The following is a 13,113-nucleotide window of genomic DNA, read 5'->3' as shown; positions in this document are numbered from 1 at the left end:
GCCGTTGGTTAGCAAGGTTAGCTAAACTTTTTTGACTCGCCTCTTAAAAGAATCGGAATCGAGAATCGTTAGAAACCGGAATCGAAACAAGGAATCGGAATCGGAATCAGAATCGTTCAAATTCAAACGATACCCAACCCTATGTGTGACTATACTTAACTAGAGCTTAACCCATTTTATTGTCCTTTGGAAGAGAAATAATACCATGGCAATAATAAAAATAATAAAAAGGTAAAACTAAATCATGACCTACTTCCTGCCCCACTCTTTGCTCACATGGAGCCATACTAAGGAGAGGGGTAGTGGAGTAAAGTGTTTACTTCAGTGTAGTTGATATGAAACAGTCCCTGTGAGACAGTCATGACCATACAGGGTGTTGCTGGCTTTTGACAAATCACAGCATTACCATTATCATTTTATATTTTGGATACGTTATATATTTCTTTTGACATTTTGAATAAACAATTTATAAAGAGCAGACCAAGTGTATGGGAGGTTCTGATATCATAACTGATTTATAAAGTTAGGACATTATTGTTTCAATAAAATGTTTCTTTTACCTTTTAAGTATAGTTTGTGGCTTAAGACCTCATTAATGAAGAACTGTAATGATTCGCTCATATCAATTTAACTCTTTATGTAGGTCTGTGCCCTGACTGGCAGAAATGGGACCCCAACAAGCCTGTTGCAAATGCTCGCGAGGCCATGCAGCAGGCCGATGACTGGCTCGGTGTGCCACAGGTGAACATCCACTCAACATTAACACCACTTTGGTTAGCTAATGAATTTTATACTCTACTTAAAAGTATAAAAGGAAGTCATGAGGAAGGTAGTGTCGGCATGGGTTTGTGTAAAATGTAAGTGGTTTCAGCACGTTGTGGTGCCTGCTCTGTTATCCTCATGGGATAAGTGTGAGATTCCATGGATGGTGTAGCATGTGTGTCATAAATTCTTAGGGCTAAATTCCCTGCTGACTGTTAAGGGGATGTGGGAGGGGTCTGGCTCCTGGTAAATCCTGCCCTTGGCTTGTCGAAGGCTGCTTTCAAACCGCGGCACTCTGTGGATAAATATAGTATCTGAAGAGATTGCCACCACCTTGTGATGGTGGAACAAATGTGATGGTGAAAAAAAAAATAATGCTGGAAGGGTGCATGTTTATGTCATCATAAACAGGCTTTCTGAGTAGTTTACTAGTTACTTCTCCAATGTAAATTTGGTGTAGTAACTTTTTTTTTTCTGAGCACATACATATGGAACTTAAAAGCAGCTATTAGTTAATGAGGCCCTGTATACTTAATTCTTAATTCACCTGACATGTGTGCATTTTTGATCTCTAGGTGATAGCTCCAGAGGAAATTGTGGATCCAGATGTGGATGAGCATTCAGTGATGACATACCTCTCTCAATTTCCCAAAGCTAAACTGAAGCCTGGAGCCCCTCTTAAGCCAAAACAGCTGCACCCCAAAAAAGCCAAGGCCTATGGACCAGGTGAGCAAACTAAGGCTTATACTGCACTCCAAGCGCAGTCGAAAGTGTTTTGTCAGCACAAAAGCTAAACAGATTTAGTAAAAGGAATTTTAAAATAAGGGCTATTTGCGCACTTTGCATACAATCAAGTATTCCATTCTGAGTATTGCTGTTGTTGAAAGACTTAATATGTATGACAGTTTATTTTTATCTTTATGAAAACAGGTATTGAGCCTCAGGGGAACATGGTTTTGAAGCCAGCCGTATTTACTGTAGAAACACTGGAGGCTGGACTTGGTGAAGTGATTGTATATGTAGAGGACCCAGAGGGTCACACTGAGGAGGTGAGAAGTGTCATATATAATTCTCTAGCATTCTGTAAATGGTGCATCAATGTGAAACAAATTTTTAAACTAAAATCTATCTTTTAATTTTCTTAAAATTAAGGCTAAAGTTGTCCCCAACAATGACAAGAAGAGGACATTCTCTGTCACTTATGTGCCCAAGGTTGCGGGACCCCACAAGGTATGCATTATTACAAGAACATAGTTGTCCATTTAAGGATAGACATTTGTTTCTGTCCAGTTGCATGGTTGTTTATTTATTCTATTATATCACAGGTGAAGGTACTCTTTGCTGGTCAGGACATTGATAAGAGCCCCTTCATGGTGAATGTGGCGAAGGCTCTGGGGGATCCCAGCAAAGTTCAGGCTCGAGGACCAGGTCTTGAGGCAGTTGGCAATACGGCCCATAAACCTACTCATTTTGACATCTATACTGCAGGTGAGCAGAATGCACAAAATGTGGTTTGGACGATGTTTTTCTATATGAAGTTGCACTCACTTCAGGTTCTGTCTCACTCATTTCAGGTGCTGGGGCTGGAGATGTTAGTGTGGTCATTGTTGACCCTCAGAATAAAAACAACACTGTCGAAGTTATTCTAGAAAACAAGGGTGATAACATCTTCCGTTGCACCTACAAACCTATTCAGGAGGGGCCGCACACCATCCACGTGACTTTTGCTGGACAGCCCATACCCAACAGCCCCTTTAAAGTGAACATCTCTGAGGGTAATCATTGGATCATTTTCTTTCACTATAAACCTTGTTGAATGAATCAAATGTCTTTAAATGTGTTAGCCATATTGGAAAAGTGGGCAACAAAGAAAATCTCTCCCACACCAAAAACACAATTGTTTATTTTGTAGCGCACCCTAAACCTTCTCCTGCGCCTCAGAAGCAGATACCCCCACATAAAAAGAAAGGTGCGCAAACCTCTGCGGGCTAAAGCTTAGCTTCTCTGCTTGTTCGCAGCAGCTTAATTCCTACCATACATCAAAACACCCACTTGAGGCATGGTAGGAAAAGAGCAATACCAAAGTTATGTGTTTGTATTGGAGGAGCACATTATCTTACATAATATTTATATGAGTGTCATGTTGAAAAAAAAAAGCATTTACATTTTTTTTTTTAGATTTTATACATAAAAAGTGCTATATAAATAAAAAATGTGACAAAGCAAAAGTATTTGTAATACTGTCGGTTTGGATGCTTATAAAATGACCATTCTTGCAATTTTTTGTATTGTATTTTATGAATTTCCTTTTGTATTCTACGAATTTCTTATGTTTTATTCTTATCATAAGTTACTTGTCCAGTGTTGCTGTTTGTCATCGAGCAACTGACCGGAAGCACAGCACCTCGCTTGATACTAACACTGCTTTAGTCTGTGCATTTAAAAAATATTGGGAGATTTCATAATATGTTTATTTTGTCCCCATCAGCCAGCAATGCTAATGCCTGTCGTGCAACTGGCCGTGGACTGCAGCCTAAGGGCGTTCGGGTCAAGGAGGTGGCGGATTTCACAGTTTTTACCAAAGGTGCAGGAAGCGGAGAGTTGAAGGTCTCTGTTAAAGGGCCAGGTGAGTCATTTATAAACGTTCTTTCTGGGGTATATTGTGGGGATTATTTTACTATTAAAACTGAACACTTGTATTCTGAAAAAGACTTGTATTCTTTTGCAATTACCTTTCCAAGAAAAAACAAAACATTCTGTGCATATGTTTTCAGGAGGAGTAGAGGTGCCTGTGAAAGTAATTGATGTTGGTGATGGACAGTTCAAGTGTGATTATTGCCCTGTTAAGCCTGGAAAATATAATGTAAACATCACATGGGGAGGCCAACCTATCCCACGCGGGTGAGAGCTAGTTGTACATCTTAGTTAACCGCTGTAATGCAAATATACAGACCTTTCTCTAGGCATGATTTTACCATACAACTTTTGTTGATTCTGGAACAACATTCCTGTCCAAAAACATTGTCCTAACCCTACCCCTATCCCTGCTCATAACTTATCCCTAAAATCAGAGGGTTGAACTTGACATTAAAGGGGTCATGAACTGGCTTTTAAAACGTTATTATATTGTTGTCTGATGTCAACTTATGACGTTCGCTTGGTTTTTGCATTCAAAAACATTAAAATGAATAAGTAATAGGCTATTTTGTACCCAAGTTGTGAGCCTTCCTGAAAAACAGGTTTTTATGGGCGTGTCGCACTGAAGACTTGGAAATAAACGCCCACTGCTGTGAGTGGATAACAGTTTTGCATATTATAATGAGTTTAACTCACCCGACGGTGTACGTGGGGGAAAACGTTTAATGTTGTCAAATGGCAACCGGATTCGCCTATACATGTTCAATAGGGTTGGGTATCGAGAATCGAGTATCAATTGGAACCGAGACTAACTTTTAGTTTTTCCCGGAATCGTTCAAAAGTTAAAATTTCGATTCCTAGTTTCGATATTCACAGTCCACCGAGTGGAAGAAGAAACCGCTGAACAACACCAAGGAAGAAGCGTCTACCGGAAGTGTTTCCATAACCGCGCGAGTCGAACATGAGTACCTTACGTCGGCGATCCAAAGTGTGGCTTCACTTTTCTAAAAATAACGAAATCTCGGCAAAATGCAAAATTTTTACAGAAGGAGTATTTCCTTCAGAAAGGATTATTTCCTTCAGAAAGGCCGTTGGTTAGCAAGGTTAGCTAAACTTTTTTGACCCTGCCTCTTAAAAGAATCGGAATCGAGAATCGTTAGGAACCGGAATCGAAACAAGGAATCGCAATCTGAATCAGAATCGTTCAAATTCAAACGATACCCAACCCTAATGTTCAACCAAGAGTCCGTTTGTTGCACAATTCCTGTCAGATCCAATATAGACGGCACAGCACGTTCTTTACTCTTAATCGTCTGCAAATCCAGTCTTGTTTGTTTGATTAAAATGTTTTTCCAGGTGAAAAACATGTTCTACTTGGTGAAATCACTTTCACGCCTTCCTCTGTGTCAAAGTTTCCTCTATTATATTTTATGTTCAATCTCAGCACTGTTTAAAATGTGATTATTCTAGCCCATTTGAAGTGGAAGTCAGCAAAGAAGCTGGACCACAAAAAGTGCGGGCTTGGGGTCCTGGCTTGAAGACTGGAATGGTTGGAAAGTCAGCTGACTTTGTTGTTGAGGCCATTGGAACAGAAGTAGGAACTCTAGGTGGGCGATTCTACATTAAGAAGACAATAAATAAGATACTTTCTTCTTTGTGTCCTGCTAATTTTTAGACACCTTCTCGTTTCCTTAAAGGGTTTTCAATCGAGGGCCCTTCTCAAGCAAAGATAGAGTGTGATGATAAAGGGGACGGTTCCTGTGATGTGCGTTACTGGCCTACCGAACCCGGAGATTATGCAGTTCATGTCATCTGTGATGATGAAGATATCAAAGACAGCCCTTTCATGGCCCATATCCTTCCAGCAGCTAATGATGTCTTCCCTGAGAAGGTGTTTTACACATGGAAACAATAATCAAAAGTCATCTCTGATTTGATTTTGTTGTCAGTGTCAGTGTTATTGATCTGATGAATCTCATGTGCAGGTCAAAGCGTTTGGGCCAGGCCTGGAGCCCACCGGAGTTATTGTCAACAAATCAACACAATTCACTGTAGATGCTCGAGAAGCTGGCAAAGGCAGTCTGAAGATCTATGCTCAGGTTTAATATGTGGAATATTCTCAATGCTTCGCTTTTTTGTAATGATGGTAGACTAATGCTAAGCATATAACAAAGAAACATACATTCAAACATGAAATCTTACATTTCTGCAAACTTTCTTCTAGGATGCTGAGGGCTGTGTGATTGACATTCAAATTACTGATAAGGGAGATGGCACTTTTGTTTGTGTGTATGTTCCTACCAAGCCGGTGAAGCACACCATCATATTAACCTGGGGGGAGGTCAACGTACCCAAGAGTCCCTTCAGAGTGAGTATTTTTCAGTGTAGTATTTATGTGTTGGAACAGCACTATTAGTTGAGTCATTGCTTTAAAAACTTTGTTTTTAAAGGTTCTTGTTGGTGAAGGCTGTCACCCAGACAAAGTGAAGGTCTATGGGCCTGGAGTTGAGAAAACTGGCCTAAAGGCAGATGAGCCCACCTACTTCACTGTTGACTGCAGTAAAGCTGGCCAAGGTTTGCATAATGAGTTTGTTTTTTCATCATATGACACTGTAACAAAGTTTTAATGTGGCTAACCATTCTGACTATATCTTAGGTGATATTAGCATTGGCATCAAATGTGCCCCAGGTGTGGTGGGTCCAGCAGAGGCAGATATCGATTTTGACATCATTAAAAATGACAACGACACCTTCACTGTAAAGTACACACCCCCTGGCCCTGGCCGTTACACAATCATGGTGCTTTTTGCAGATCAGGTAAAGCACTGAACAAACTTTTTGCTTCTTGCCTGATGCTAAGTGAACATATCAAACTATTCTCTGCTTAAAACAGGAAATCCCCAGCAGCCCATTCAAAGTCAAGGTGGATCCGTCTCATGATGCCGGTAAAGTCAGAGCTGAAGGTCCTGGACTGAACAAGACAGGTGGGTGTAAGCCGCAACATTGAGACCTTAAGCCCCAGAGAAATTCATTTTAATTCACACAACTCTGCTTCCTAGGCATTCAAGTGGATATTCCAACCCATTTCACCATCTTCACAAAGGGAGCAGGAAAGGCAAAACCGGAGGTGCAGTTCAAAACTGCTTTTAAAGGAAACGCTGTTAAAGATTTTGAGATCATTGATAATCACGATTACTCCTACACTGTGAAGTACACTGCACTTCATCAGGTCAGAAGTCACTATCATCTACTCCATGTTATTTTTGCTTTGAACATGAATATTATTAAGATTGGAAAGGTTATGTATCACCAGCAATAAATGCCTAATCTTCTGCAAATTAGGGTGAGATGGCTATCATGGTCACACATGGTGGAGATCCCGTTCCCAAAAGTCCTTTCAATGTCACAGTTGCCCCTTCACTCGATCTAGGCAAAGTCAAAGTTGAAGGCCTTAATGAAAGTAAGCACTCTAACTCAACAGTTAAACCAAAGTATTTTACAACCTGAACCATCAACTGTAAATGCATACTACTCTCATGCTTACTAAACTGCTGTATGTGTTGCAGAAGTGGAAGTTGGAAAGGACCAAGAATTTATTGTTAGCACTAAAGGGGCAGGTGGACAGGGTAAGGTACAAGTGAGCATAACCTCACCCTCTGGTAGACCAATACCTTGTAAGTTGGAATCAGACAAGACAAAAGAGGCCACTTGTGTGAAATACATCCCACCCGAGGAGGGTCATTACAAGGTGGACGTCAGCTATGATGGGAACCCTGTTCCAAGAAGTCCCTTTTCTGTGGAGGGACTCATGCCTGCCGATCCTTCCAAAGTAAGGGCACAGCTTATTGGGAATAAAAGGTCTCATGACTTTGTAAGATGATTGTGTGAGCTCTATATTTTAATGTTACTGGATTTCCCACTAGGTCCGTGCCTTTGGACCAGGACTTAAGGGTGGTATTGTGGGTCAGCCTGCACCGTTCACCATAGACACAAAAGGAGCAGGTGCTGGCGGTCTGGGTCTAACATTGGAAGGCCCCTGTGAAGCTAAGATTGAGTGCCAAGACAACGGGGATGGAACCTGCTCAGTTTTCTACTTGCCCACCGAGGCTGGAGACTACAACATCAATATCCTATTTGGGGAAGCTCATATCCCTGGCTCTCCTTTTAAAGCTGCTGTCAAGCCAGCTCTGGATGCTGGCAAGGTTATAGTGAGTGGACCAGGATTAGAGAGGGCTAAAGCTGGCGAGGTGGCCAGTTTCACAGTGGACTGCAGTAGAGCAGGAGAGGCTGAACTCACCATTGAGATTGTGTCAGATTCAGGGGCTCAAGCTGAAGTTTGTATTAAAAAGAACAGTGACGGAACGTTCTCTGTCACTTACACCCCACTCTTTCATGGGACACACACCATCACAATTAAATATGGAGGTCAGCAGGTGCCCAAGAGCCCCATACATGTTCAGGTGGAGCCGTCAGTGGACACGAGTGGGATAAAAGTGTATGGACCTGGAGTCGAGCCAAGAGGTACTGTTTAAAAAATGTAAACAACAATTCTCTGAGATTTACTTTCCAACCGCAAATCAATGATGCCTTATTTTCCTGCTTTTCTGTCACTTAAGGGGTCCTCAGGGAAGTGACAACACACTTCATTGTGGATACCCGGGCCCAGACTAAGACCAAAGGAGGGAATCATGTTAAGATTCGCATCATCAATCCATCAGGCGCTAACACAGATGCATATATCACTGATAAGGGCGACGGCACATATAGAGTGGAATATACTGCTTTTGAGGATGGTATGTCACTCAAACACAGAACAAATATGTTTAAGGAAAAAAATATGTTCTTATAAATATGTCAATTTGAGTATTAAGTGTTTCAAATGAGATATCTTTTTAGAAAAAGATACATGTATGTATATATCATATCATATTAATGGGAATATCATCCCTTGTGATCCACTTTCCTGCAAAGTTTAGGGGTTTCTGGAAAGGGGGGCCCCAGGGGTGTATATACAGACAAGAAGCTTTTAGAGCTTATAAGCGGTACTGAATGAGAGCATATGACAGATGGAGAGGGAGTTTATAAATAGAAAATGCATTGTAAAAAGAGATCATTAAATAGTTGTGTGCCTGACTAGGGCCCTCTGCACATCCGTACAGAAATAAATCTTATATTAATACCAATGACAGCTGCAGTTCATGGTTAAAACAGAGCCTATTACAAACTATCACAAACAAAGCTGTCAAACTCTGAAGGTTCTTTCTTATTTCATAGATGGAATTATAAACTAAATAAAATCGCATTAAATAATATGTTTAAGGCAGCTATATGTAGCCTATTGGCATAAAGCTGAGTTCTTCAAATTCAAGTAATTCTTTGCTTTGTGTACTGTAGGTTTGCACCTGATCGAGGTCTTTTATGATGAAGTTGCTGTTCCTAAGAGCCCCTTTAAGGTGTCAGTTGTAGAAGGTTGTGACCCAACACGTGTTCGAGCTTATGGTCCAGGCCTGGAAGGTGGACTAGTTAACAAACCCAACTGCTTCACAGTGGAGACAAGGTATAGACTCTGTGTGCATATGCCTAAAAGAAATTGTCATAGTTGCTTTATAACTCGATTAGATGTGGGGAATTAACATCTAATTGTACATGCTTATCATTTTAAAGGGGTGCTGGGACAGGTGGTTTGGGTTTAACCATCGAAGGAGCATCAGAATCCAAAATGTTCTGTAAGGACAACAAAGATGGTAGTTGCAGTGTTGAATATATGCCTTTCACTGCTGGAGACTACGATGTCAATATCACTTATGGAGGCCAGCCTATTCCAGGTGAACTATCTAATTACCTATAAAGATGTTAAAGGAGAACTCCGGCGCAAAATGAACCTTTGGTCTAATTACACATTGTTGCCAATTCAACCGTTATCTGAGATTTGTTTTCATGATTGCCGAATGTAAATAGTTTTATCTATAAAAACAGTTTAGCCTATAACGCTAGTATAGTATATGGGGCATATAGTAATGACAAATAAATATCGCTTGTTATTACCACTAACAAGGCTCAAAATAGCCCCACACTAACATAATATGGGTCCCTACATTCAAACCGAAGCATTGAGAACTTTGTCAGTGTCCATACAGTTTAATAAGAAGATATTTTATACACACAGTCAACTTCGCGAATACAGGAAGAAGCCATCTTTGAAAAATAGTCTCTACCAGTCGATCTACGAAAGCCGATCCATGTGCGCTGGTGAGATGTGAATAAGGTGATAAGGTGAGCGCGAACAGTAGGCTACGTGTACATATTGAAGAGAAGAAAATGGTTCGTGTTTGTGTTTCTTCCGGAAGCAATGGACCATATGAGATTCTGTACAGTTCAGCGCACTTGGATCAGCGTTCAAAGATCGACTGGTAGAGACTATTTTTCAAAGATGGCTTCTTCCTGTATTCGCGAAGTTGACGGTGTGTATAAAATATCTTCTTATTAAACTGTATGGACACTTACAAAGTTCTCAATGCTTCGGTTTGAATGTAGGGACCCTTATTATGCTGTCGTGTTACTGTGGGGCTATTTTGAGCCTTGTTAGTGGTAATAACAAGCGATTTTTATTTGTCATTACTCTATGCTCCATATACTAGCATTATACTAGCATTATAGGCTAAACTGTTTTTAGAGATAAAACTATTTACATTCGGCAATCATGAAAACAAATCTCAGATAACGGTTGAATAGGTAACAATGTGTAATTAGACCAAAGGTTCATTTTGCGCCGGAGTTCTCCTTTAACTACCAATACAATATTGTATAGTTCTCTAACTACTTCATATTTGTTGCTGTTCTCAGGCAGTCCATTCCGGGTGCTGGTTAAGGATGTGGTGGATGTCAGTAAGGTGAAGTGCTCAGGTCCTGGACTTGCTAACAGAGTTACAGCACATGTTCCACAAACCTTCACTGTGGACAGTAGCAAAGCAGGTCTGGCTCCTCTAGAGGTCCAGCTGTATGGACCAACAGGTACAAAACATGAACCCCTCCAGTCCACTACAAATATGCTCTGATCCAGTCTAACACTAAATAACTTTTTTAAGTGTACTTATTCGAAGTACGAGTAGTATACTAGTATGCAGTTCTGAATTCAGTATATATGTTCCACACTTGCCTCTGACCGATGAAATCTTGAACATGTTCGGTCTTACAGGAACACTTGAGCCTGTTGTTGTTAAAAATAACAGAGATGGAACGCATACCGTCAACTACACCCCTGCACAGGAGGGGCCGCACACAGTGTCTGTCAAATACGCCAACCAAGAAGTACCTGGCAGGTAAGATCTTGAAGTCATGCATTGAAGTTAGACTATTTAATTGTTACCTTAATGTGACTTAAAGGACAACTCCGGCGCAAAATGAACCTTTGGTCTAATTACACATTGCTACCTAGTCAACCGTTATCTGAGATTTGTTTTCATGATTGCCGAATGTAAATAGTTTTATCTCGAAAAACAGTTTAGCCTATAACGGTAGTATAATGCTAGTATATAGGCATAGAGTAATGACAAATAAAAATCGCTTGTTATTACCACTAACAAGGCTCAAAATAGGCTTTATGCGGAGCGTCACGTGACAAAACCGGAAAACGGGTCTCATCGCATCCGCTTGTCAGAGAAAGTGTTAACGGCCGTAAGAACTGACTACGATATCTATGGATTTTTAAGGTAATCAGCTAACCTAACTAGTTCACTTTGTTATTGGCGTTTTATTTCATTTAAATATCAAAACGTTACTGTGAAGAAGAAAAATATAAAACGTTTAAATATCAATCTGCACATGTGAGGGATATTGGTTATGCTAATCTTTACTCGCTCCTTTTAAGTTATCTTGAGTAAAACCGCAAAAAATTTCATGAAGCACATACAAAAGACCTGGACCGGAAGCGATGCGACCTGTTTTACAGAATGCGGAAGTAAGTTGTGCATAAAGCCTATAGCCCCACACTAACACGGTAGCATAATAAGGGTCCCTACATTCAAACCGAAGCATTGAGAACTTTGTCAGTGTCCATACAGTTTAATAAGAAGATATTTTATACACACAGTCAACTTCGCGAATACAGGAAGAAGCCATCTTTGAAAAATAGTCTCTACCAGTCGATGTACGAACGCCGATCCAAGTGCGCTGAACTGTACAGAATCTCATATGGTCCATTGCTTCCAGAAGAAACACAAACACGAACCGTTTTCTTCTCTTCAATATGTACACGTAGCCTACTGTTCGCGCTCACCTTATCACCTTATTCACATCTCATCAGCCCACATGGATCGGCGTTCGTAGATCGACTGGTAGAGACTATATTTCAAAGATGGCTTCTTCCTGTAGTCGCGAAGTTGACTGTGTGTATAAAATATCTTCTTATTAAACTGTATGGACACTGACAACGTTCTCAATGCTTCGGTTTGAATGTAGGGACCCTTATTATGCTGTCGTGTTAGTGTGGGGCTATTTTGAGCCTTGTTAGTGGTAATAACAAGCGATTTTTATTTGTCGTTACTCTATGCCCTATATACTAGCATTATACTAGCGTTATAGGCTAAACTGTTTTTAGAGATAAAACTATTTACATTCGGGAATCATGAAAACAAATCTCAGATAACGGCTGACTAGGTAACAATGTGTAATTAGACCAAAGGTTCATTTTGCGCCGAAGTTGTCCTTTAAAGACATAATTTGCATCTTTTTTTATTTTGTGGTTGTAAACAGCCCATTCAAAGTCAATTCAGCCCCCTCACACGATGCCAGTAAGGTGCGGGCTAGCGGACCTGGTCTGGACACTAAAGGAGTTGCTGCCAGTCTACCAGTGGAGTTTACCATCGATGCTCGTGATGCAGGGAAAGGCCTTCTGACAGTTCAAATCCTTGTGAGTACATATGAATAGAAAACCTCAAAATAATGCATAAATTACCAGAGCAGTGCATTTAAATGTTGTTTCTATTTAGGATCCAGAGGGAAAGCCGAAAAAAGCTAGCATTCAAGACAACAGAGATGGAACTTACACTGTATCTTATGTGCCAGATGTGACTGGCCGCTACACCATAACCATCAAGTATGGTGGAGATAACATTCCATACTCACCTTACAATATCCAAGCCTTGCCAACTGGGGATGCCAGCAAGTGTCTGCTCACAGGTACCCTTTCCATTTTGGTGCTTGGTGTTTTGTGCTTTCTTTTCGAAACTCTGCTTTTACTGATTTTTTTGTTGTTGCTTGCTTTTTATTTTCAGTGTCTATTGGAGGACATGGTGTTGGTAAGGAATCAGAAAATGAATTTCAAATAATTGTATGAATTATTGTAAAATGGAGATATATTCTATATTCTATAATTACATATTCTACCATCACACCAGGTTTCCATAATCTTCGGTTTTTAACAATGTTGTTATTTGAGCAGAAAGTCTTGGGCCCAATATTAAGAGGGCAGAAGAGACATTCATCACTGTGGATGCCAAGGCTGCTGGAAAGGGGAAGGTGACATGTACAGTTCTGACCCCAAATGGCGTTGAGATGGATATGGATGTAACAGAAAATCCAGATGGCACCTTCGACATATATTATACTGCACCCGAGCCTGGAAAATATGTTATCACAATCCGCTTCGGAGGGCAACATATTCCTAAAAGCCCATTTCAAGTCATAGTGAGTGATATTACTGAACAGATGTTTTGA

The 13,113-nt window shown here is 40.4% G+C and overlaps 1 protein-coding gene across 1 annotated transcript in view; it reads left to right on the top strand.

Annotated features, from left to right (window-relative positions):
* Positions 1-13,113, top strand: part of flnca (filamin C, gamma a (actin binding protein 280)) — a 28,218-nt gene that overhangs the window by 3,508 nt on the left and 11,597 nt on the right. The window contains exons 3-30 of the mRNA XM_039656698.2: positions 644-741; positions 1,338-1,488; positions 1,693-1,811; positions 1,915-1,992; positions 2,088-2,250; positions 2,337-2,537; positions 3,251-3,388; positions 3,537-3,663; positions 4,870-5,006; positions 5,097-5,290; positions 5,385-5,498; positions 5,624-5,767; positions 5,850-5,973; positions 6,056-6,216; positions 6,293-6,383; positions 6,459-6,628; positions 6,742-6,859; positions 6,966-7,228; positions 7,323-7,920; positions 8,016-8,192; positions 8,794-8,956; positions 9,064-9,224; positions 10,243-10,410; positions 10,595-10,718; positions 12,151-12,307; positions 12,387-12,576; positions 12,672-12,695; positions 12,839-13,083. Coding sequence (XP_039512632.2) covers positions 644-741; positions 1,338-1,488; positions 1,693-1,811; positions 1,915-1,992; positions 2,088-2,250; positions 2,337-2,537; positions 3,251-3,388; positions 3,537-3,663; positions 4,870-5,006; positions 5,097-5,290; positions 5,385-5,498; positions 5,624-5,767; positions 5,850-5,973; positions 6,056-6,216; positions 6,293-6,383; positions 6,459-6,628; positions 6,742-6,859; positions 6,966-7,228; positions 7,323-7,920; positions 8,016-8,192; positions 8,794-8,956; positions 9,064-9,224; positions 10,243-10,410; positions 10,595-10,718; positions 12,151-12,307; positions 12,387-12,576; positions 12,672-12,695; positions 12,839-13,083 — 4,598 coding nt within the window. The remainder of the gene's footprint in view (positions 1-643; positions 742-1,337; positions 1,489-1,692; positions 1,812-1,914; positions 1,993-2,087; positions 2,251-2,336; positions 2,538-3,250; positions 3,389-3,536; positions 3,664-4,869; positions 5,007-5,096; positions 5,291-5,384; positions 5,499-5,623; positions 5,768-5,849; positions 5,974-6,055; positions 6,217-6,292; positions 6,384-6,458; positions 6,629-6,741; positions 6,860-6,965; positions 7,229-7,322; positions 7,921-8,015; positions 8,193-8,793; positions 8,957-9,063; positions 9,225-10,242; positions 10,411-10,594; positions 10,719-12,150; positions 12,308-12,386; positions 12,577-12,671; positions 12,696-12,838; positions 13,084-13,113) is intronic.

This window comes from Pimephales promelas, chromosome 25, assembly GCF_988280905.1.
Source record: "Pimephales promelas chromosome 25, fPimPro1.hap1.1, whole genome shotgun sequence".
In the NCBI taxonomy this organism is placed as follows: Eukaryota; Metazoa; Chordata; class Actinopteri; order Cypriniformes; family Leuciscidae; genus Pimephales; species Pimephales promelas.
Note: the sequence above shows the minus strand (reverse complement) of the source record. Positions and strands in the feature narration are given on the sequence as shown.